This window comes from Corythoichthys intestinalis, chromosome 1 (assembly GCF_030265065.1).
Source record: "Corythoichthys intestinalis isolate RoL2023-P3 chromosome 1, ASM3026506v1, whole genome shotgun sequence".
Taxonomy (NCBI): domain Eukaryota; kingdom Metazoa; phylum Chordata; class Actinopteri; order Syngnathiformes; family Syngnathidae; genus Corythoichthys; species Corythoichthys intestinalis.
Genome location: NC_080395.1, coordinates 73818468 through 73844719, shown reverse-complemented (window position 1 = coordinate 73844719; position 26252 = coordinate 73818468). Strand labels below are relative to the sequence as shown.

At 39.7% G+C, this 26252-nt stretch overlaps 2 protein-coding genes across 2 annotated transcripts in view; one reads left to right on the top strand and one right to left on the bottom strand.

Annotated features, from left to right (window-relative positions):
* LOC130921351 (gastrula zinc finger protein XlCGF52.1-like) overlaps window positions 1–1813 on the top strand; it is a 31012-nt gene extending 29199 nt beyond the window's left edge. The window contains exon 4 of the transcript XR_009064337.1: window positions 1212–1813. The gene's annotated coding sequence lies outside the window, so the exon portion shown is untranslated. The remainder of the gene's footprint in view (window positions 1–1211) is intronic.
* Window positions 484–20617, bottom strand: LOC130921360 (uncharacterized). The gene is made up of 4 exons (XM_057845153.1): window positions 20033–20617; window positions 9414–9582; window positions 9019–9177; window positions 484–1270 (listed from the first exon to the last, which is right to left on the bottom strand). Exons 1-4 carry the CDS (start codon window positions 20598–20600, stop codon window positions 922–924), a joined length of 1245 nt encoding a protein of 414 aa, XP_057701136.1. The 5' UTR covers window positions 20601–20617; the 3' UTR covers window positions 484–921.
* Between the last annotated feature and the right edge of the window lie 5635 nt (window positions 20618–26252).

Here is a 26252-nt window from a genome sequence, read left to right as displayed (position 1 = left end):
ATTATTTTGTCAAATATACAACATATAAATTATTTTTTCATGCTTTATTTGTTGGACAATGTTTAATTACTTTAATTACGACCCTATTTGGCATGTTATGAAATTACTTCACATTTCTGCTTAAAACAACAACAACAAAACATCTCTTTTGCAAGGCGTGAACGGCTGTTATTTTGGCTTGGCGGTGCGCCACAATCTTTTATAGGTAGGGGAAACCATGTCCTCGTCTACCTACTGGTAACACGGCACCAGGAGCAACGTGGGGTTTAGTATCTTGCCCAAGGATACTTAGACGAGGTCATCTGGGCGGAGAATCGAACCCACAGCCTCTGAGTTGGGAAATGACTACTACCTCTGAACCACACCACCCCACACAAGCGGCAGAGGCGTTCAATAAACAAGTTTTAGGCATTTGTATGAAGTGCAGTTTGTTAGCCTCCGCAAATGCGGAAACAAAGCTGGACCTCGAAGCAGACATCAAGCTGGGGATGCGTACAAGGGTTTATTAATTACAAACAAAAAAACAACACGCGATTGCGGAAAAGTAGAAACAACTAAAGGGGTCCATGACAGCAGGTTGAAGGGGCTCAACAATGCAAACTCAAGGGTAAAATAAGACAATGGGCAGAGAGCCCAAAAAAATAAATAAAATAAAACACTCAAATACCTGCACAAGGTAGAGGTTTACAAACGAGCAGCACACGAACAAAAAACCCACGGCAGGGAAGCAACGAGAAAATGTAACGAGACTATAGTACGAGATGTCACATAGCGATCAGCAAGACAATATCTCAGCAGCCATCTCTTAGATCACCCGTGCTTAAATGTCGTGTTGATGAGCCGACATTGGATGCCGACAACCAGCTTTGCAACAAAATACAAACTAACCAGCAGCAGAATGTGATACAGTGTTGGTATTATTCATTTTTTTACAACAATTTTTACACTTTTACGGCAAATGAATCTTGGCTCCAAAATTTGGTTATCGGCCCCTCTTACTATTAATAATCGGTATCGGTCCTGAATTTCACTAGTATTCTGTCCGAATGTTATGCTGGCCATTTGTTCGCTGTCACTATCAGTTTCGCTTTCAGCTTCAGTTACTTCAGTGGCCTCAGTAAATGTACTTGACTGCATAGGTATCTTTTGTAATAGTCTGTCAGCTGACAGTGTCTCAACAAAAACAAGTTCACAGATGTTTCTCTTTGCAGGGCGGTGGAAAGTGAGCTGTGGGAAGTCACGTGTCAGCCGTCTCTTCAGTAAATCCCGCCTGAAACACAAAAAATATAGGCAAAGATGAGTATGTGTATGTGCATGCACATGGGTGTTCAACCCTGTAACACCGGACGTGTCAGCGGTGAGACATTTACGCTTATCATCTTTGAAGCCTAGTCACACTGTAATTACATCACCCAAATGCCGCTGGTTGGCTTGGTCCATAGACTTCAAAAATCTATTGACCTGACACTTCGTCATTCTTTGCGCGACGCCTTATCAGAGAGGGACGAGCTTCTTTTAGTTATAGCCGAAGACAGCACACACTCATGTTGGATTTAAGCTTGGATTTACTTACGATTGGATTTAACTACGAAAGCGGTACCGCATACAAACAGGAAGGATTGTCTCAGGAGGGATTTTTTTTGAGGACTCAAGGTAAATATTATATTTTTAGTACCATGCATGCGTGATTAAAGTATTTATTCGCAGGAATTTTCTTTTTTCAGGCATGAAAATCTCTCACCTTTCGGCGAAATTCGCCATTTTGAAGTTAAAAAGGGTAACCTACGTGAATTGTGTAGATCCGAGGAGAAACTTTTTAAGCGGGGGGGGGGGGGGGGGGGGTCGGGAGTAGGCATGTGCCGGTTACCAGTGTCATGGTTTACCATGTTATGAAAACGTCACGGTTTCAAAACCACTAAAATGATCTGTCACACCGTAGTACGGGATTCGCTATTATTTTTCGTGTGTCAAAAATACAGCCAAAAGTGTCGCGCCGGGAGCGCTCACCCCTTCCCCCGTTTGTTGCGGTGTGTGTCAGTGATGCTATTCCAGCAAACCCAAAAACAAAACACAAGACGTACTTTTCTTCAATTTATTGAGCTCTCAAATCGTGGTAACTGAAATATACAAAATGAATACATTTAAAACGTTGTATTTTTCCATGTGTGAGTAGCTCAACAGATGAGCACCATGAACAAGTTCGCCAAAAACAAAACACATTTTCCTTTCAAATTCAATATAAAAACTAATTAAAAACTTACAAAGACGAATGTTAGCCTAGGCTCAGCTAGGAGAGCAACTTCGTCGAGGTTTTAATTTTAGTCTCACAGCCGCTGAGTGAGGAACAAGCTTGAAGTGGGGAAAAATGATAGCATCAAAGATCGCTAATTGCGACAGATGATTTTGCCCTAAGCACAAATTCACGTTCGCTGGACGAGGTGAGGTCTCACTCCCAATATTTTTTAAATGAATGCATTTGTCAGCATATTGAATCTGGTGGGTAATGGTTTTAATCCTTTTCATATTTTGCGGTATAACAAAGTTACTGCCGTTTGTTGCAGCTTGTGTTGAGCACTGCCACAGCTAGCCAAATCTTCGGTGAAAAAATAGCTCCCGTTAAGTTAGCGTCAAGCTTGTGTATTTAACGGTAATTTAAAAGAAGAAACACAAGCTTCAATATACGTAAAATAAACGCTAACTGTACGGTTTCTTTGCTTTTAACCAAGAATCGAGACTGTTTTACGTACATATCGATGTAGAATTCGGAGATTTAAGCATTTTCGCCAGAAAAGCTCCTTTTACGCCAGATGGCCGTTAGCCTCTTCGCTAACATAGTAGCATGGTACTTCGTCAATATATGTAAAATAAACGTAAAACTGTACGGTTTTCTTTGCTTTTAACCAAGAATCAGGACAGTTTTACGTCCATATCTATGAAGAATTCGGAGATTTAAGCATTTATTCACAAAAATTTTCGCCAGAAAAGCTTTGTTTACGCCAGGCGGCCGCTAGCTTCATTCGCTAATAGCATATAGTGTATAATGACAATAAAGGGATATTCTATTCTATCATAAGTTGTGATTGTATATAGAATGTATTAATTATCTATTTACTTATTATTTATGATTGAGTCTGCATGTTTTCCTCCAGTATTACATTTCTGATGTTAAATTGAGTGATTCATTAGCTGTTGAAAACTTAAAAGTAACTTAAAAGTAAATAAAAGAAAAAAAATTAAGTTGCTATTTTGGTCAGACACCTCCTGAAAATATAGGTGATTATCTCTGCATTTGGTGATTTTTGTGCATCCAGTGTAAAATCTGACATTTATAGCCCTTTTAAGTTGTGTTATACTTATATATGCCGTTGCTCATGGAGACTCATATATAGATAAGGTAGGTGCCTGTTTTGGTTTTAAGTCGGTAGCAGCTTTGGTTTTGTAAATATTTGAATTGGAAGTTTTTGAGAATAGGCCCCCTACGAATCGGCCCCGTTTCCCGTGTCATGTCAATAGGTTATGAAGTCTATGCTTGGTCTCATTTGAAAGTGCGGAAGTTGAGGTCCACGGCTGTTCTTACTTGAAGTGAATCGACCAAGTAAAATGGGAGGTAATGTCAAATGAGATTTATATTTTTATTTCCTTCATAAGTCAACATAAAAACGCTGCATGGACCATGTGTTTATGTCCATATTTATTGTGCTTTTTCAAAACCGAAAGCACCACGAAAAACTACATATCGCAGTAGCCATTGTGAGGTCACGAAGGATGGACGTAATGTGAACATGCCGAGCGAGGCGCCACCTAAGGAAAGGGAGGCGAGGTAGCGTGCAACTTTGAAATGTATGGAATGATTCGAATTTCGAAAACTAAATTTAGCGCAAGAAAATGCATTATTTCATCAACTCAAGGAAGAGGATGGGCCAGATTTGTTGTTGTTTTCTTCAGATGAGTCGGCGAGTGAGAAGTGACACGTAACCCTGTGTCCTGTTCAAGGTGAACTAGTTAATATTTTTTAAAAGTTTTTTTTTTTTTTCAAATGTTACATTTGATTTTTTTTTTTTCAAAATCAATCTTTTCAATCATATCTTATCAAATATCTTTTCAAATATATATTATATAGATGTGTGTGTTCGAGATTTCTTACATTTCTGCATGAAATCATCAAATGTGATGTGATCTGATCTTTGTCAAAATCACACAGATGAGTGCGCAGTGTCTGCTTTAACTAAAACCATCCAAACATTTATAGGTTTTCATATTTCAATGAGGATAGCATTCAAACAATGACATAAGGGGGGAAAATAAGTTTATTTATTTATTTACTTCCCTTCAGGCATGACAAATCCAATGCGTCCTTCGCCTTCGAGTGTCTGTGAGTCAATGAGTAAATGAACCCTCTGCCTCAGGAGACTTAAAGACATAATGAAACCAATTTTAACCAAACAATTTAAGTCAGGTGTGTGCCCAATCACTGATGAGTGGTTTAAAGCTGCCATGCCCACTATAAAAGACACACCTGGTAAGAATTGTCTTGATGAGAAGCATTGTCTGATGTGCATTATGGTTCAGTCAAAAGAGCTGTCTGAAGACCTCCGATCACGGATTGTTGATTTGTATAAAGCTGGTAAAGGTTACAAAACCATCTCTAAAATTCTGGATGTTCATCAATCGACAGTCAGAGAAGTTGTCTACAAATGGAGAACGTTTGGCACTGTTGCTTCTCTTCCAAGGAGCAGCTGTCCACCAAAGGTGACATCCAGAGTTCAGCGCAGAATACTCAGAGGGGTAAAAAAAAGAATTTGAGAGTGTCCGCTAAAGATAGAAATCACTGGCACAGTCCAATATCTACTGTATGTGCACACATCAACTATATGTAAAACTATGGCCAAGAATGGTGTTCATGGGAGGACTCCACAGAGACTCCACTGCTGTTTAAAAAAACATTGTTGCTCATTTAATGTTCGCAAAAAAGGCACTTAGACACTCCACAGAAGTTTTGGCAAAATATTTTGTGGACTGATGAAACCAAAGTTTAATTGTTTGGGACTAACACGCAACGTCATGTGTGGAGGAAATATGGAACAGCTCACCAACATCAACACCTCATCCCCACCGTGAAGCATGGGGGAGAGAGCATCATGATTTGGGGCTGTTTTGCTACCTCAGGGCCTGGACAAGTTGCAATCATTAATGGAAGAATGAATTCAAAAGTTTATCAGGATGTTTTGTAGGAAAACCTGAGGCCGTCTGTCAGACAGTTGAAGCTTAAAAGGGGATGGATGCTGCAATAGGACAATGATCCAAAACACAGAAGTAAATCAACTTTAGAAGGTTTCAGATGAACAAAATATGCGTTCTAGAGTGGCAAAGTCCAGACTTGAACCCCATTGAGATGCTATGGCATGACCTATAGAAAGCGATCCACGCCAGACATCCTAGGAATCTGACTGAACTATAGTAGTTTTGTAGAGAAGAATGGGCCAAGATTAGTCCTAATCGATGTGCCAGACTGATCTGCAGCTACAGGAAGCGTCTGGTTGAAATTATTGCTGCCAAAGGGGGGTGCCAAAAAATATTAAATGCGATGTTTCACTTACTTATTTTCCCCCTTCTGTCATTGTTTGCATACTATCTTCATTAAAATATGATAACCTGTAAATGTTTTGGGTGATTGTATGGGTAATGGGTGATTTTAGTTAAAGCAGACACTGTTTTTTCATCTGTGTGATTTTGCCAAAGATCATATCACATTTGACAGTGATTTTATGCAGAAATGTGAGAAATTCCAAAAGATACAGATTCATTCACTTTTTCATACCACTGTATATTCGGCCCCCTTGAATCTTGCAACCTTTCGCCACATTTCAGGCTTCAAACATAAAGATATGAAATTTAATTTTTTTGTCAAGAATCAACAACAAGTGGGACACAATCGTGAAGTGGAACAACATTTATTGGATAATTTAAACTTTTTTAACAAATAAAAAACTGAAAAGTGGGGCGTGCAATATTATTCGGCCCCTTTACTTTCAGTGCAGCAAACTCACTCCAGAAGTTCAGTGAGGATCTCTGAATGATCCAATGTTGTCCTAAATGACCGATGATGATAAATAGAATCCACCTGTGTGTAATCAAGTCTCCGTATAAATGCACCTGCTCTGTGATAGTCTCAGGGTTCTGTTTAAAGTGCAGAGAGCATTATGAAAACCAAGGAACACACCAGGCAGGTCCGAGATACTGTTGTGGAGAAGTTTAAAGCCGGATTTGGATACATAAAGATTTCCCAAGCTTTAAACATCTCAAGGAGCACTGTGCAAGCCATCATATTGACAAACATGGTGGTGGCAGCATCATGGTTTGGGCCTGCTTTTCATCAGCAGGGACAGGGAAGATGGTTAAAATTGATGGGAAGATAGATGCAGCCAAATACAGGAACATTCTGGAAGAAAACCTGTTGGTATCTGCACAAGACCTGAGACTGGGACGGAGATTTATCTTCCAACAGGACAATGATCCAAAACATAAAGCCAAATCTACAATGGAATGGTTAAAAAATAAACATATCCAGGTGTTAGAATGGCCAAGTCAAAGTCCAGACCTGAATCCAATCGAGAATCTGTGGAAAGAGCTGAAGACTGCTGTTCACAAACACTCTCCATCCAACCTCACTGAGCTCGAGCTGTTTTGCAAGGAAGAATGGGCAAGAATGTCAGTCTCTCGATGTGCAAAACTGATACAAAAATTACCCCAAGCGACTTGCAGCTGTAATTGGAGCAAAAGGTGGCGCTGCAAAGTATTAACGCAAGGGGGCCGAATAATATTGCACGCCCCACTTTTCAGTTTTTTATTTGTTAAAAAAGTTTAAATTATCCAATAAATTTTGTTCCACTTCACGATTGTGTCCCACTTGTTGTTGATTCTTGACAAAAAATTAAAATTTTGCATTTTTATGTTTGAAGCCTGAAATGTGGCGAAAGGTTGCAAGGTTGAAGGGGGCCGAATACTTTTGCAAGGCACTGTATATATATATATATAAATATATACAGTGTATATATATATATATATATACAGTAAATATAATTGCCTTCGTTTTTATGGCTGGGTTGAAACAAAAGCGGTTGCGCGACATCTATAAACGGGGGTTTTCAGGGTAAAACAGACAAATTAAAAATAGGTCCGGGGCTTAATGCGCCATGAATCTGCTATGGCAGCATATAGACATATTGTTTTATCAAACACAACAGTCGTTTTGGCTTAAAATAAAGCACTTTATTTTAAAGAGGGTTGCAAGTGTCTGCGTTTTCCACTATATATATTCGGGCAGAACGATATTGGCAAAAACTGACATTGAAGAATTTTCACCGGAAAAGCTTTGTTTACATCAGGCTGCCGCTAGCTACATTTACTACAGACTAGCATTGTACTTCAACATATTTACGTAAAATAAATGCTAACTGCACGTTTTTATTTCTTTTAACCAACAATCAAGACTGTTTTAGGTCTATATACAGTGTTGGGCACGTTACTTTCAAAAAGTAATTAGTTACATTACTCACTACTTCTTCCAAAAAGTAACTGAGTTAGTAACTGAATTACTCTATAGTAAAAGTAACTAGTTACCAGGGAAAGTAACTATTTCCGTTACTTTAAAAAGAACTTGTTGTATGTAAAGAATTTGAAATTTTCTGAGCAGTATTCGAGTCAGTGGAATAGAGAAGAACAGACAGGTAGTTAACTTGTTAGGTGCTTACCACAGATGTTGACAAAAGCTTTGCCCCGGGACATAAATTACACATTACATGCAGGTTCTTTCCTTTAATTTCGACAAACTTGAAATAGTGTCTATATCTCCACCTCTTAAAGGACAATTTTTCTTCTGAATGCTCTGCCATCCCGACCCTGTGCATCTGTTTTGCGTAAGTGTGTTTGCCGTACGCGCTGTTCCTGTTTGCTTGTGAAATCACCGGCTCTGATTGGCTTACCACGACACATGACTCTAACCCTCAACCAATCACAATCACTTCCATCGCATCTCTCGAGGGGCTACCTCAGTTAGGCTCGTTTCCCGACAATTCACGTCACCTTCAAAGCGTCTGCCGTCCTCAAGATGGAAGCAGAATTATTGCTGGCTGACAGTGGGAGATGGGAACGAGGCTAGTATCAGGTGTAGCAAACACAGAAACGTTACCAAACTTTGGAAAGCATTGTCTAATTGAATGAGCAGGGACAAACAGCTTGGAGTCAGAAGTACGTGCGCTATTCTCGAACCTGAATGCACCCCAAGTCTTGGATGACAAATCAACAGAGCAGAGAGTCGACTCGACACGGCTGGTAGTTTCTTCAATTTATTCAGTAAGTAAGTACCGCACCACTTTTGACCGTCAGTAACGGTAACGGCATTGTAACGGCGGAAAAAGTAATTAGTTAGATTACCCCGTTACTGAAAAAATAATGCCGTTACGTAACACGTTATTAATAACGGCGTTACTCCCAACACTGTCCATATCTATAAAGAATTAAGTGATTTAAGGATTAATTCACAAGAATGTTCAACGAAAAAAGCTCTTTGTCGGTGATTCCACTCGGTTGGTCAGCTTTGATGGCCTCGCCAACAATGCAGACCCCCTATTTAATGGCCCCGCGCCCCGTGTCCCTTCAATACATTATGAAGTCTATGTTACAAATTTTGACAAAAAAAATTTGTTTTGGTTTTTTTTTGTCTTTTTGGGTCAAAAATATGGATTAGAATTGGTCAGTGAAGAAAACAACAGTTTAGAGTACATAAAGGTTATTGTGTCCTGAAAAAAAGGGATTGAAACCAGGCCATTCAGAACATTTTTTTCTTTGAAATATAACGGCAACATCAAAGGAATGCAAATTCAGTCAAAATAGGCCCAGGTGTTAAAGTGTGAAATAAAATATGTGCATACCCTTTTTTGTGAGAATAAGTTAATAACAATTAACCTCGTAGTATTTACTTTTTTGTTCACAAATCCATAAGACACATATTTTGATTACCTGTATTCTGAAGCATCAAGACCCTCTTGATTCTTCACTATGTCCACGAATGTCTTCTGAAGCTTGTCCATTCGCAGCACTTCTTGATCAACTATAATCTTTTGACGGATGACGGTCTCACAAAACAAATTGTAGCTGTCAGTAAAGGGTGTTTTAGTTCTGAAAAACACACACACACATAAACCCTGTGTGAACTGTTTCATCCATGTCATATTTACATAATCGTCAAATTCAAAGTATTCTAAGCTAGTCTATTCCGCCAATTATTCCTGAATAAAATTATCAAATAGGTTGTGAAACTATAGATAAAAAAAAACTATCGACTGTTATTTGTCCTTGCCTCATTTTGAAATGTACAATGTGTCATAAAATGTTAATGCATTGTAATAACTCACGCTTTATCTCTGGGTGTAGTACTTGTTTCCGTAGGCCTTGACAAAAACTTTGTGTACTGTGCGTAACAGGTCCTGTGGTACCGAACCCCCAAGGCCACACAGTCTTTTTCTTTGATGTGCAAAAGTACACTGGTATCCTCCTTCAGCTCAGCAGCCTTCTGCAACAGGCCTTTAATAAAATAAATAGACAAAATCAGTATTGTACACCGTAATGCTAAATGTATGTGTGGGGCTGAGGGGGTGGTGTAAGTAACAGTGAGAAAGTTTCTTTTGCCATGATGACCATAAAAGACCTCTCACTCTCTTGCGCAGCCATTAATATGGGCTGACCTAAAAAGCCCTGCATTCAGCTCTTATTAGCAGCCCCACCTTCTCTCTTTCTTCTCTATAGACAAGTTCCCGAAGTACTTCCGCGTTCCTGCTCGCGACTTCCATTTTACACTTTCTCTACCAAAACAACAGTGGAGCTCATCAAAATCCCCCCAAAAAGACAATTTGGAAATGCTGCATCCATCTGCCATTATCACGACATGGGAGGACAGCATGAAGAAATGGCTAAAACCTGAGTTATGCTTCTGCAGAGCAGTGACGGCGTGGCTACTACGGCGTCAATGAGCATTCGATAGTTCTGCAGCAAGGAAACGCGTTGCTCTGTAATTCACCGCCAAGCCACTAGAGGTGTGTGGTGTTTTGTTTGTACGGTTTGGGGAGACTCTTGTCAACTTCCTCTAGTTTTTTTTCTGGTTACACAGCAACGCCAACGGAAATGGAACGCTTGAATGTGGATCTTCAGTTCATCAACATTGAACAACAAATGCTGTTCATACTGTAATGTCCATAACTAGGCGCGGGTCCTTGAACAACAAATGTTGTTCATACTGTAATGTCCGTAACTAAGCGCGGGTCCATGAACAGCAAATGTTGTTCATACTGTGATGTCCGTAACTCCGGTCCTTTAAGAGGCGATCAGATTGGGGAGCCGTGACATAGCGGGAAGCGAGTGGAAAAAACGGGAGAACGCGAACGTTAGCGGTTGCATGTTGCGGCAACCCGCTATTCTTTTGTCAATTGAATTGTTTATTTTATTGTTGCCACACTAAAGTGGGGAAAGCCATCATCGACTCCTCTACTTTTTCCCCGAACCGGGGCTTACAATACAAATGTTGACGTGCAGGTGACGCAGAAGACGGTTGCGGTAGAAGCCAGCAAGCTGCGTTGTCCAGCGTTGTTTCCGATTTTTTGCCCGTGTCCTACTTCCCAAACTGCGTTGGAAGCCTCGATGGTAAACACGTTTTCATAAAAGCACCGAGGCACTCTTAATCAGTGATGATGTATCAAGTGTATGAATTGTCTTGTTGAAAATTAAACATTAAAACAACTCTTTTCACACCAAACCTGTTTTTTATTCTTCGTGTACTTGAAGTGTGACATGTAAATAAGTCACAGACACACAGCAAACATATGTGTATATATATATATATTATATATATATATATATATATATATATATATATATTATATATATATATATATATACATATATATATTTATATACAGTGCCTTGCAAAAGTATTCGGCCCCCTTGAACCTTGCAACCTTTCGCCACATTTCAGGCTTCAAACAAAGATATAAAATTTTAATTTTTTGTCAAGAATCAACAACAAGTGGGACACAATCGTGAAGTGGAACAAAATTTATTGGATAATTTAAACTTTTTTAACAAAAACTGAAAAGCTGGGCGTGCAATATTATTCGGCCCCCTTGCGTTAATACTTTGTAGCGCCACCTTTTGCTCCAATTACAGCTGCAAGTCGCTTGGGGTATGTTTCTATCAGTTTTGCACATCGAGAGACTGACATTCTTGCCCATTCTTCCTAGCAAAACAACTCGAGCTCAGTGAGGTTTGATGGAGAGTGTTTGTGAACAGCAGTCTTCAGCTCTTTCCACAGATTCTCGATTGGATTCAGGTCTGGACTTTGACTTGGCCATTCTAACACCTGGATACGTTTATTTTTGAACCATTCCATTGTAGATTTGGCTTTATGTTTTGGATCGTTGTCCTGTTGGAAGATAAATCTCCGTCCCAGTCTCAGGTCTTGTGCAGATACCAACAAATTTTCTTCCAGAATGTTCCTGTATTTGGCTGCATCCATCTTCCCTGTCCCTGCTGAAGAAAAGCAGGCCCAAACCATGATGCTGCCACCACCATGTTTGACAGTGGGGATGGTGTGTTCAGGGTGATGAGCTGTGTTGCTTTTACGCCAAACATATCGTTTTGCATTGTGGCCAAAAAGTTCAATTTTGGTTTCATCTGACCAGAGCACCTTCTTCCACATGTTTGGTGTGTCTCCCAGGTGGCTTGTGGCAAACTTTAAAGGAGACTTTTTATGGATACCACTCTTCCATAAAGGCCAGATTTGTGCAGTGTACGACTGATTGTTGTCCTATGGACAGACTCTCCCACCTCAGCTGTAGATCTCTGCAGTTCATCCAGAGTGATCATGGGCCTCTTGGCTGCATCTCTGATCAGTTTTCTCCTTGTTTGAGAAGAAAGTTTGGAAGGATGGCCGGGTCTTGGTAGATTTGCAGTGGTCTGATGCTCCTTCCATTTCAATATGATGGCTTGCACAGTGCTCCTTGAGATGTTTAAAGCTTGGGAAACCTTTTTGTATCCAAATCCGGCTTAAAACTTCCCCACAACAGTATCTCGGACCTGCCTGGTGTATTCCTTGGTTTTCATAATGCTCTCTGCACTTTAAACAGAACCCTGAGACTATCACAGAGCAGGTGCATTTATACGGAGACTTGATTACACACAGGTGGATACTATTTATCTTCATCGGTCATTTAGGACAATATTGGATCATTCAGAGATTCTCACTGAACTTCTGGAGTGAGTTTGCTGCACTGAAAGTAAAGGGGCCGAATAATATTGCACGCCCCACTTTTCAGTTTTTTATTTGTTAAAAAAGTTTAAATTATCCAATAAATGTTGTTCCACTTCACGATTGTGTCCCACTTGTTGTTGATTCTTGACAAAAAAATAAAATTTCATATCTTTATGTTTGAAGCCTGAAATGTGGCGAAAGGTTGCAAGATTCAAGGGGGCCGAATACTTTTGCAAGGCACTGTATATATGTATATAATATATATATATATATATATTAGGGCTGTCAAACGATTAAAATTTTTAATTGAGTTAATTACAGCTTAAAAATTAATTAATCGCAATTAATCGCAATTCAAACCATCTATAAAATATGCCATATTTTTCTGTAAATTATATATATATTCTGTAAAATAATTTGTTGGAATGGAAAGGTAAGACACAAGATGGATATATACATTCAACATACGGTACATAAGGACTGTAGTGGGCATTTCACTCTACTGTCATTTAAATCTGTCTATGCTGTCCTCACTCCGAAGCGTCTACTTTTTCCAAAGCTAGACAGCTAGTGAACGACGCCTTAATAATCAGACTTCTTCCGTTTTCATCTGATTTATTAATAAAATGGCCTCAAACCATTGTCCTTTTTAGACCGTCGTAAAACTACAAAAAAAAAAAAGTACACAAGCATTGCATTAGCAACGTTAGCTTAGCACGCTATACAGGTTCACTAAACATAAACAAAAAGCGTCTCATGCAAAAAATATAACATTTCGCATACTAACATAATATGTACATTCTTTACAACAACCATACTTACGGACAAATCTTGTCCAAGGATCATGTAAGCACAACATTACAACGTAGGCGTCAGCCCGAGACGTCGTGCAGCCATATTGCACTGGCAAGAAAACAATAAACCATGTCGCAAAGCGACCACAAGAGTTCGCTGTTAGAACAAAAAGCCTTGCTGTAAAACTTACCAAAAGGCAGAATACTGTCTGAGCGGGACATGAGCGTTAATTGCGTCAAATATTTTAACGTGATTAATTTAAAAAATTAATTAACGCCCGTTAACGCGATAATTTTGACAGCCCTGGGCGTTAATTAATTTTTTTAATTAATCACGTTAAAATATTTGACGCAATTAACGCACTAGGCCCGCTCAGACAGATTTAAATGTCAGTACAGTGAAAGGCCAACTTGTTAATTGTGTTTTATGGAGTTTTTCCGCCCTCTGCTGGCGCTTGGGTGTGACTTGCATATGTTATGTGGCGTAATGTCGCCCTCTGCTGGCGATTCAGCGCAGCTGATTATTTGGGTTTCGGCGCGCTTTTCTGACGTGATTATATGTCGACGCGAACTCACACTAATAGACAGTGCTATTCAGACCAGCTAATGTCCGCATCCAGTATTCAGTGGCAGTACTCATAGCCCCATCACACTGTTAGTGTCTAATACATGCATCGCTTGTGAGTTATATTCCTCCTTTGTTTATATTCATGAGCATTAGATAGTTATTGATGATGTGTATTTGAATTTGTTCACATATATGGTGAAATGCAGTTACATTGTTAGATGCTTGTGAGCTAATTGGCTAGTGCTACTGCTCAAATGGACACGTGTGTGTACATTTTATGTTATTTTGTGATTTATGCAAGTTATTGACACATTGCCTTGTTATTTTCAGTTTTACAAAAATACAAGAAACGTGCTCCTGTCAAAAAGAGATGACTTCAGTAAAGCCCATGCAACTTTGCCACACCGTCTGATTTCTTTTTGGAACTTATGTTCGCTATCTGTCAATTTGTGTACTCACACACATTGAGGACAGAATAGGGCTACTAGTTTATTTTTTGATTGAAAATTTTACAAATTTCATTAAAACGAAAACATTAAGAGGCGTTTTAATATAACATTTCTATAACTTGTACTAATATTCATCTTTTAAGAACTACAAGTCTTTCTATCCATGGATCACTTTAACAGAATGTTAATAATGTTAATGCCATCTTGTTGATTTATTGTTATAATAAACAAATACAGTCCTTATGTACCGTATGTTGAATGTATATATCCATCTTGTCTTATCTTTCCATTCCAACAATAATTTACAGAAAAATATGGCATATTTTATAGATGGTTTGAATTGCGATTAATTGCGATTAATTACGATTAATTAATTTTTAAGCTGTAATTAACTCGATTAAAAATTTTAATCGTTTGACAGCCCTAATATATATATATATATATATATACATACATACATACATATATATCGTCCTGCCCTCGTCGCTTTACTAACGTCACGGTTCACTAAACATAAAAAGCGTCTCATGCAAAAAATATAACATTTCGCTTACTAACATAATATGTACATTCTTTACAACAACCATACTTATATATATATATATTTATAAATTAGGGCTGATTAATTAAAAAAATTATATATATATATATATATTAGGATATATATTAGGGCTGTCAAAATTATCGCGTTAACGCGCGGTAATTAATTTTTTTAATTAATCACGTTAAAATATTTGAAGCAATTAATGCACAAATGCCCCGCTCAAACAGATTAAAATGAGAGCACAGTGAAAGGTGTACTTGTTGTGTTTTTCGGAGTTTATATATATATATATATATATATAATGAAGTGCACCAACACAAACTATGACATAAAGTGATAAAAAGCTGGCAGTTTTTGGCCATTCGCTTCTGACCACACACGTCACAGTGGTCTTTTTTTTTTGTACAATCACTGACCTTGCCATTTGGCAATCTTTATAATGACTTGCTCTTCGATGATACTCTCGTCGGCTTGGTCCATATTCGCGTGTAGCAAAACAATGTCTCAAAATGGCGGTGATTTTGCACTGAACTGGAAACAACAGTCTTAGCGGACCAATCACAGTCCATTTGCGCCACGTCACCATGCGCCGATGCCGCACAAGTCAACATTTTCTTGAAGTGCACGGAAGGCTACGGCGGAGGGTCGTAAATCGGGTCTGCTTTGATGGCGCAGGTCCACCGCAGAAGCATAACTCGGCCTTGAGTCGCCACAACCAAAATAGTTTTGTATTTTATTGATTTAATGGCAGTGGATGGAAACGCAATCAGGGACCTGAAAAGCTCCAAAGCATCTAGTTTAATGTATCCTAATACAAGAATATGGGAATTTTGTGTTCATGAAGGCAGATGTGGAACCAAGACAGTGGCACCACAAAGCAATAACAGGTACAATAACCGATACAATTATGTTCAATTTGACTACAATTCTGTGTGTTGCGTCACCGCTGAGACATCATTAGCTTTGCTTGAGCTTCAACAATAAAGAAATGGAAAACACTCATCTGCTACAAGTCATACATTAACTTTTTACCCTAAATGCAAATATTCAAGTGTTACACGTTTTTTGTTCGTTTGTTTACAGGTGCAAAACGCTGTTAGGCAAGGGAAGACAACTTCATGTGCCTCACAACAACACATATGTTGATGGACAATGACATATATCGAGACTACGTGCATTCTACATTGATGATAAAAGGCTCGACTTATGCTCCACCTTCTTTAATACTTTTGTAATTTATGAATTGTGATTTATTAACCTGTTTAGCACATGCACCAACTGTCTTAAATAAAGCAAGAAATTGAATCATGTTGTCCAAACGTTTTATTGTGATCAATAGCTACAATTTAAAAAATGGCATACAATTTGTGTTTATATGTGCGATTAGCTCATAATATATAACCTAAATAGATGAAAATTAACTTACAGTATTTCCTTGTAACAACAAAATCACAGTAAAACCTTCTGAAAAATGTAATATTATTTGTAATTTCGCCTCATTTTGGTCACTCAAGTGGCCGGCGTATCAAATTACTCCCCATGTTAACACAGACTGTACAGATTGTTAGACTTTTGTTCACTGACGATCAACGAAGTGCACGGACCAAAATGCGATATTTTAGGTGGATCGTTTAGGTTAAAGCTGCTAGCCAAATCCTTAATCTGCTGCTGGTTTCGATTTAAAGTGCGTATGACACCAAAAAGCATGTTTATTTCATATTTCACACGATGTTTCATGCTCCTTAAAGGCTTCAGTCTCCGGTTTAGGATGAATGAGAATGTGACGTCACCCGGGTCAGCATCTCACAATACAGCATTGCTTTATAGCATGCAGATGGACTGCGGATTTGGCCGATTTGCGGATTAATTCCTTTATTTTTCGCATCACACCAGCCAAATGGCTGCAGAAAATTGTTGCTGCCCCAGGGAGAGGCGTGAGAGCCTTTTTGGGTTTCAAAAGGTTCACGTTCACCGTGGATATCGGCCAAAACAAGCCCCACTACTGTAGGATCACTGGACTTACAAGGAAGTGAGTAAACATCGAATTTTGCATTATGTCAAATACTGGGATCATGGCACACGTTTTAACACGGAGGTGGTTTGCATTTGGTAGCTGATTGTCCACCAAAAATGCCACTCGGCCGACGACCGGCGGCTTGTTTGCACCCCCCCTCTATACTTGGATTATTGCCCTCTTTGTGTGCCCGATGTTCTGTCAAATTTTAAACCCCATCAAACACTACAAACTTTGTTGAAATAAAAGGCTATTTACCTACGTTTGATCATGGACAAAGATGTAGAAAGGTTCTCCTCAGACACATCCTGCCATGTTAGCTGCACAACAACTGCACGCCACTCTCTGTTTACGTCTTCGCCGTGTAGTAAAGCATTATTTTACACCATACTCATGTTGACCATGTGGCAGCTACGCGCTCCTCCGACGTCGGCCGGTTTGTCCGGCGGTACTCTTAAGCTGCTTCCCCGGCGAGCTCTCCTGTCCGTAGCAGGGGAACGAGCTGTAACTTGCTCGCTTCCGGGCGGGTTGCCGATCGGCGAAAACAATCGTCAACCCTACCGCCGTGTGAATTGATCCGAGCTAGTTTTGTGTGATTTTTCGCATCGAAAAGCGAAAATAAGACTTTTGAGATGTCACTCGGTTCGGGTTAGCATGTCGGTTAGCTGTCATACCTCTTGGTTTGTTTACATTCTCCGAAGCCGGGGCAGGGAAATGACAAAAGCCTGACTAACTACCGTGGCATAAAATATCGTTCGGGAGGTGCGACGGTAAAGGTGAAGTCGACAGTTTTGACCATTATGGGGTAATTTTGTAATGTCGTACTGAATTAATGCATTTTTATTATTTCATATTCCATTTAGCACATGACTGTTATTTGTCATGACCATACCATTTATTTAGCAATTGGGGGGAAAATACTTGGATAAAAAGAATATCCTGTAAAAAAAATATTGGAGTAGAGAGACTGAAACAATGACATTATGCGGCTCTCTTCGGCGCATTTTCCTCGTTCTGAATAATTCCACCTCAATGGGTTGAATTCTGAATTAGATGAAACCATGACCCTGCCGACGTCATCTTCCTGTTGGGGACGCTAGAGCCCTATAATGGTAGGCGTGGCTACACGGGGGATTAAAAGACTAATTTCTCGTCATCTGCGCTTTGCCAAATTGTTGTATATAGTCGAATGGTCTCAAAATATGATTCTAATTTATATAATAATGCTATTATAGTCTACTATAGTCGTACGCACTTTAAAGAAAAACTGGGGCTTTGAAGCTGGACGCTGTTCAAAAAATTCAACTTCCAAGCATATATATATAAATATATATAGGCGCTTCCAGGAGTTAACACAAGTATGTTGGTCTGGCAGAATACCGGCAAGAAATTCAAGCCACTTTCAACCCTGGATCTGACCAGAAGCCCCCCAACACCCATTATTATTGACAACAAAAAGCGTGTGGGGCTTACCTAACCTGGTACACCAGACTCACCCTCTCGACTCACCGCTGTTCCAGCTATTGAGTCTGGCCACTAGTGATGTCACGACGTGCGCCGAGCCTTCGAAGCGCGTGTCGAGTAATGAAGGGACTTTTCCGTGAAGCGCGTGCCGAGGCTCGCTTCATTTAGGGGAGGTTCTGAAAATGATGACATCCGAAGCCTCGCTGCCGTAACACGTGATTGCTTCAGGCAGTGCTTTAGATTTGCTGCGCGGTTTGACAGCTTGCTACAGTTTATCAAAACCTCTGGTTGCATTCAAAATGTGCGTGTTTGAAGGAGAGTTGCGATCAGGTGAGAGTTTGGATAGTTTGGAGGTGGGTTGGAGAGTGAAAAGTTAAGTGAGTTGAGAGAAGGGTACAGTAGTTGATAGAGGAAGAAATAGGACTTCCTCTCTGTGGAAAAATTATTGTTTTTAATTTAACAAAATGAAAATACCCACGTTGCTGTAGCTACATCAATGTCCAAATTACTCAATTACTACCCTTTTTCATGCTACACAAACACGTTTACTGTTCTCTCCGTGATTACGTGTACCAGTGCACAGTACGTTGGCTTCTGGCTTGGTGGTCAGAGCATCCGCATGCTGTGCTGGATGCGTCGTGCGCGGTGGGGTCGAGTCCTATCCAGGGCAACGGGGGCGGATTGCGTCGCGCATCCATGCAACACCGGCTACATACGCACATGTTATTTTCAGAAAAAAATATATAATAATGTCATTTATGGAATTATTTTCACACACACACACAAACACTACATTAAAAAAAATGTTGTAGGTTTTACTTCATGACTGACGTATGACTGTGAGTGTATGTGGCCACTCCTCTTACTGGACCCAAAATTTCATATGTTTATATGTATAATTTGTTGTACGTTGATTTTGGGGAGCTGCTTGGCACTGCTGACCAACAGGAGACATAGCCATTTAATATATTTTTATGACTGTGAGATACTGTTTATGTCTGTGTGTGCGTTTTTGTTTCATATGTATAGGTCCTTTTTTTTTCTTTTTGATTCAGGGGGTACTGCCCCCCCCATACATTATGGTCACTCATGTTATGAGTTTGATCCCATTGCTGAAGATTATTTGACTGGAAAACAAAGAAAAGAAAGCTGAAGAAAAAATATATATACTTATGTGATAATCCATGCTCATCGAGGATTTGGTCAGGCAGTATTTTGCTAAATAATATCTTCTCAACAGACACACACACAAAAATCAACGAATCACTTATGTGGTTGGGAGACAAATGACTGTGGTTATATACTTAGCCAGTACGTGGTTCCGTGGACACATGAAGCTCCGAGAAATGAACCCTTTCTCGAACCAATTGGCTCAAGTGGAGCAATGCCTCCTGAGGCTTCATCTCACCATCACTACTGGCCACCATTCAGCGGATACAATTTCAAGGGCAGAGCAAGCCACAGCACACAGACAGCGGAGTGGACCAATCAGCGACGGGCGGATGTGACGTTTGTAAAGCGACGAGGGTAGGACGAGGGACTTGCGCGCGGAAGTAAACATACGAGGAGAGCGGGGTTTATTCAACATGACTAACGCGAGACAGTCTGTTGTCAATGACTCGTGTCGATGTGTTTTTGGTAAATTAAAACTGATTTTACCGTGGATTGGAACATATTCTCGGCTCTCCTGTTCGCCTTCTGTGTTGTTGTGGAGACGACTTCTGACGCGGAAGAGTGACGTTGCTCGTTAAGAACACGTCACGCAAATAAACGAATCTGATTGGAAGGTTGATTTTGTCCGTGCTCGAGAAGTCTTTAATGGGCTGGGTCCCAGACTATTCTCACAGTGATTGAAAAATACAGGGAGAACAGTCTGGCCGTGCCAGGCAAGGGCTTACCTGCAGTCAATGTCTTTGCTTGTGAAAGTTTGTCCCTCTGTCGTTTGCCTTTCATAGTAATTAGTTTTTCCACTTTTTTGCAAATAATGCACAGCGGTGGAAGAACATAGCCAGCTGAAGGCATTGGCAAACCTGTCCTGGAGCGAAATTTCTTCCGTGGAGGCTCAGTTGAGATTGATGTCGAGGCTTTGGCGTCGGCCATACTGTCCGACGGGGCTGATTGATCCGAGGCTGCAGTCTCGCGTTTTTTCTCGGCCAAACTTAAACGCCTTTTACAAATAAACCGTATGTAGCATGTTTTATGGAAACCCGCGTCCTTGGGAGCATTGTCAAAATCCACGTCGACACAATGTTTATGTTTTTCAGCAACGTCCTTCGACGGACCCTGTAGAGAAAGCCATTGTCTGAGGCAGGCTCGGTAGGTTTCCCACCGTTTGTGTGAAAATTCCTGCACGTCTTCATCCTGAACAGATGACAGATGCATATAGCATCGTTTCGATCCCTCTTGAGTTACTTTAAAATGAGGATTTCTTGTCTTTTGGTCAACTTCGCACGCGGTCGACGCCATCTTGTGTGTTTACCTGAAACCACGGCAACAGGACTCGCCTCCTATTGGTCCACGTGACCAAAAACCGCTCCACGCACTGCAATGCGTAGCGCACGCTGTACGTCACTTCCGTTCATTTTTATGAGGGTTACGACACTCTTTGAAAATGCAAGTCTGCTATAGAAGCTCATGCAAAATTGTTTAGTACTTGATTAATTTCCTCTTGAATTATTGTTTTAATTTATTTATTTACTATTTTTTACTATTTTTATGTCTTATGATGTAAATATGTTGAGGTGGTTATATTCTATGTGAACTAGTTGTTATGTATTATTTGGTATTTGTATGTTTGTATTGTTCAATAAAAAATAAACCAGAAAAAAAAAAATAATAAAAAAGGCACTCTTTTTTTAATGTTGCCGCGGGTGGGCGCGAGTACTTCCAAGCACAAGCAAGGCTGTATAGACCCTACCCACCGACGTCACAAAATCACGTGCTCGCTGTATGGTTCCGCCCCCTTGTCCGTCATTTTGTGTCTGTATTATCAATGGTCTCAATTGATCGAGCAATTTATAATACATTTCATGGAAGACCCGGTGCTTTCGGATGCCGTAAACTCACTTGATGCGTTGCATAAAAGGCGTTATGTGGAAAAGCTTCAGTTTATCCATTCGCCAGATCCATATTTGATGCCTAAATCGATGTTTTTCGACCCGCTGTCCGACCTGCATCAGATAGCATAACATTAATCTGTGTGAATTTCCCGAACTCGAATAGGAAGCTGCTTTGAGAGAAATATCCTCCTGTATGTTTTCTACTTTTAGCGTCAATTAAACTATGAGAAATGTAGTGGACCAAGGTTTACCCCCTTCTCCCCAATTTTCATTTTTATTTTATTTATGTGACCTTAAAATAGCCCAAAGAAGCTTTCATTTTTTGTTAAGTTTGGCTGTGCTTGTGGACAAAAGCAGTATTGTTTTACCTGAAGGAAGGCTTCATTTTTTTTTTTTTTTATACGCTAAGAAGCTTTTTTTCCCCCCAGTTATATTCATGTATTCATTTAGACCAAAATGTAGTATATTTAATCTTTAAGAAAAAAAAAAGCTTTGTCAGAATGTTCTTAATTCAAAAATAGATATCGTTCAAAACATTATTTGAAAGAACATTTTTCTGGATTTAGGTGGAAAATGACCACTTTTAAATGTATGAGCTTAATGAGAACAAATAGTCATATTTACCTTTTTTAAATTGAATAATCTGACGTCTTAATCTATGAACTAGTCTTTAACACTCAAAACAGATGGAGAAAATTATTCGACTAGGTTTAAGAAAAATGAACAGATTAAGACGTTGTAAATTTGCAGTGTTAGTATAAGTCAATACAGATTTATTTTTGCATTGATCATTTGCCTATCAATTAATTAGATTCATATTCGTGAGAAATGTAGCCATGACCCCTGTTCACCCAATCTGTTTGGTTACATTAATGTCCTGTCCCAAGCAAAAAGTGTACATTCAGGTTATGCAGTTATGTCTTCCCTACCAAGATTGAGACCAAACGTACGCCCTTGAATCCAACCATCAGAAAATTCTAAATTTAGAAGTGCACAGGATAAAGAACCTGGAAATTGCTCCTCATACTGTGTTATCATTGAAAGCTACTTACTTTACTGAGAAGTATCCACCATTAGCACTGTGTGAATGGGTAAATGGGGTAGCAATGTAAAAGCGGTATGAGTACCTAGAAGGTACAAAGGCGTTATATAAATGGAACCATTACAATTCACTTAGCAGAGCATCTCTACAGATGTGGATTTAAAGCATGCTTATGAAATCAAGTGTGTTTCCTCTACTGAGAACCATTTCCTGTAAGCACTCAGAGAGTATCGGTTTTGCCATCCTCTACCTATAACTGGTACACTTAAGGCACCATTAGTCTTGTTGTGCATTTATTGTGTAAAAGCAGTTCATCTATTCATTCGAACTGCTTCTGCTCACTATACTTCACAGTAAGCGAAACTATGCTGTATCATAACCTCATATGTATACAGTAGTATGCATAGGCGGAGTTTGACTTTTGGGGCGGGGGGGCACAACATGTTGAGGACCCCAAAACGCAGTGTCAATACAAAAAATAACTTACAAGAATATTTATAATATTAAGTTGAAAATGAGCTTTTTTGTTTCCCCATCATTCTTGAGGGGAATTCTAAATCAGGCTGCTTAGGAAAGCTATACTTTTCGCCAAGATTGTCATCCATTGAATATAGTACACCCGCGGGTGTCGTGCCAATGTCAAAAATTATATCCCCTTGGCGGAGCGACTGTGCTGCACTGATTTGCTTGATTTCCGTGTTTTGGTGATGTAGTTATCTATGAAGTTTTAAAACATGGCCCATTCATCAATGTTTTTTTTCTGTCGTCTAACAAAACATACACGCTAAACGTAAAAATAGGCAACGTTTTACTATTTTGCTCGTAAGATGACCTACAACTGTTATTACTGTAATTCAAGTCCTGTGTAAAGTTTCTCCAGTTTAAAAAAACGTCGATTTCCAAAATATATAACTGTGGTTCTTTTCTGGCTTCAATTAATTGTTTAAGTCAACATAACTCATAACTAATGTGTGTGTGTGTGTGTGTGTGTGTGTGTGCTCTGCAGCCAGGGGATACAATTTTTGACGGGGGTAACTACATTGGCAAGACACCAGTGGTGCTTCTGTTGTGCAATTACCGTCTTTAGTGGGGCAAAATGAAACTCCGCTCACCTTTTTAACGGTGGTCTCTGGCATTTCATGGTCCACACTTTCAATCCTTAGTTCTTGCTCAGTAGTTGTCGCTTTTGAAAGCTTAGATTGAAAAAAATTACGTATGTCCATCTTGCCTCTTCGGTCCTCGGGTGGTTTTGGCTAAGCAAAGCGAATGACTGTCTAAGGTGCTAGTCACAGGATCTGTTCGAAAAATAATTTTGACTCATAATAAAAATATCTTTTTGGGTTCATTCCATTCATTTTTGTAGTTTATTTTATTGCTTTACAACTTTTATAGCCAATATTTTATTTGAAAACTCTTAATTAAAAAAAAATAAATAAATAAATAAAAAAAAAATATATATATATATATATATATATATATATACATATATAGATATAAATTATAAATAAGGAAGTCAATTACATGCAGTGACACTTTTCAGCCACCAGAGGGGGCCTGCCTGCACTGGCCTCACCTTAAACTTTGCGTATGCTAGTATGTGGTATAATCATTTTTATAATCATTTTCAGGTCAGTGGGTATTGGAACATTGAGCCATTTCAATTCTTTATTTCCTTCCAAACACCACATTTTGTTTCGTTCACATCATGTGGGCGATGCTTGCACATGTCTGATGGCCAACGGATGCATTTATTCTGTAATGAATTCTGTGGAACTCCGCCTTTAGTGTGTCTTAACGTCCCGAGGTCAGCGGCCTCATATTGAAAGGTAGCAAAAGACACAGTGTAAATCAAACGGCAGTCGGCAACATCATCAAAAAGTCCATTAGCACAGATATAATCGGTCCACTGTGTTGATTGCAGCTGTTATTGGATCTTTAAAGTGCGTATGACACCCAGAAGCATGTTTATTTCATGTTTCATGCGGTGTTTTATGCTCCTGAATGAAATGGACCGCTTGGATGTGTGTAGAAGCGATCGATTAATGTATTCGATTTTTGAATCCCGCGTCATGAAAACGAGAGACTTCCAGCTCCAGTCTCGGGTTTAGGACGAATGCGAATGTGACGTCACCCGGGTCAGCATCTCACAATACAGCATTGCTTTATAGCATGCAGATGGACTGCGGATTCAGCTGATTTTGCGGATTGATTCGCTTATTTTTCGCATCACGCCAGCCAAACGGCTGCAGAGAATTGTTGCTGCACCAGGGAGAGGTGTATGAGCCCATTTTAGGTTTCAAAAGGTTCCCGTTTACCGCGGATATTGGCCAAAACAAGCCCTACTACTGTGGGACCATTGGACTTACGAGGAAGTGAGTAAACATCGTATTTTGTATTATGTCAAATACTGTGATCATGGCACACGTTTTAATACGGAGTCTGTTTGCATTTTTTGGCTCATTGTGCATTGAGAATGCCATTCAGCCGATGACCGGCGGCTTGTTTTCACACACACCCTCTTCGTGTGCCCGGTGTTCTGTCAAATTTTCAACCCCATCAGAAATTGCAACTTTGTGTTAAAAATAGCTGCGAATACAGCAATTACAAAGTAAACACTACAAACTTTCTTTAAATAAAGGAGTATTTACTTACGTTTGGTCAAGGACAGACATGTCTCCTCAGACACATTCTGCCATGTTAGCTGCACAGCAACTGCACGTCGCTCTCTGTGTACGTCGTCGCTGTGTAGTAAAGCATTATTTTTCATTATATTTGTGTTGACCATGTGGCAGCTACGCCTGGCCCCCACTTAAACTCCGCTTATGATTTAAAATGATGACCATGAGAATTGACTATCAACAAGGGATGTCTCAATTTGGATTACTGATGGCTGATGTTAACTGTTATTGTTAGTTCCGGTACAAACAGTTGCATGTCAATACAGTGTCTTGCAAAAGTATTCGGCCCCCTTGAACCTTGCAACCTTTCGCCACATTTCAGGCTTCAAACATAAAGATATGAAATTTTAATTTTTTGTCAAGAATCAACAACAAGTGGGACACAATTGTGAAGTGGAACAAAATTTATTGGATAATTTAAACTTTTTTAACAAATAAAAAACTGAAAAGTGGGGCGTGCAATATTATTCGGCCCCCTTGTGTTAATACTTTGTAGCACCACCTTTTGCTCCAATTACAGCTGCAAGTCGCTTGGGGTATGTTTCTATCAGTTTTGCACATCGAGAGACTGACATTCTTGCCCATTCTTCCTTGCAAAACAGCTCGAGCTCAGTGAGGTTGGATGGAGAGTGTTTGTGAACAGCAGTCTTTAGCTCTTTCCACAGATTCTCGATTGGATTCAGGTCTGGACTTTGACTTGGCCATTCTAACACCTGGATACGTTTATTTTTGAACCATTCCATTGTAGATTTGGCTTTATGTTTTGGATCATTGTCCTGTTGGAAGATAAATCTCCGTCCCAGTCTCAGGTCTTGTGCAGATACCAACAGGTTTTCTTCCAGAATGTTCCAGTATTTGGCTGCATCCATCTTCCCGTCAATTTTAACCATCTTCCCTGTCCCTGCTGAAGAAAAGCAGGCCCAAACCATGATGCTGCCACCACCATGTTTGACAGTGGGGACGGTGTGTTCAGGGTGATGAGCTGTGTTGCTTTTACGCCAAACATATCGTTTTGCATTGTGGCAAGAAAATTCAATTTTGGTTTCATCTGACCAGAGCACCTTCTTCCACATGTTTGGTGTGTCTCCCAGGTGGCTTGTGGCAAACTTTAAACGAGACTTTTTATGGATATCTTTGAGAAATGGCTTTCTTCTTGCCACTCTTCCATAAAGGCCAGATTTGTGCAGTGTACGACTGATTGTTGTCCTATGGACAGACTCTCCCACCTCAGCTGTAGATCTCTGCAGTTCATCCAGAGTGATCATGGGCCTCTTGGCTGCATCTCTGATCAGTTTTCTCCTTGTTTGAGAAGAAAGTTTGGTAGGTCTTGGTAGATTTG

Coding starts and splice junctions, on each gene's coding strand:
- LOC130921360 (XM_057845153.1), bottom strand. CDS start 20,600: ATGGCGTCGACCGCGTGCGAAGTTGACCAAAAGACAAGAAATCCTCAT. Junction 9,178..9,413: donor ACTACACCCAGAGATAAAGC/GTGAGTTATTAC, acceptor TGTGTTTTTCAG/AACTAAAACACCCTTTACTG. Junction 1,271..9,018: donor CTTGATGCTTCAGAATACAG/GTAATCAAAATA, acceptor TTTGTGTTTCAG/GCGGGATTTACTGAAGAGAC.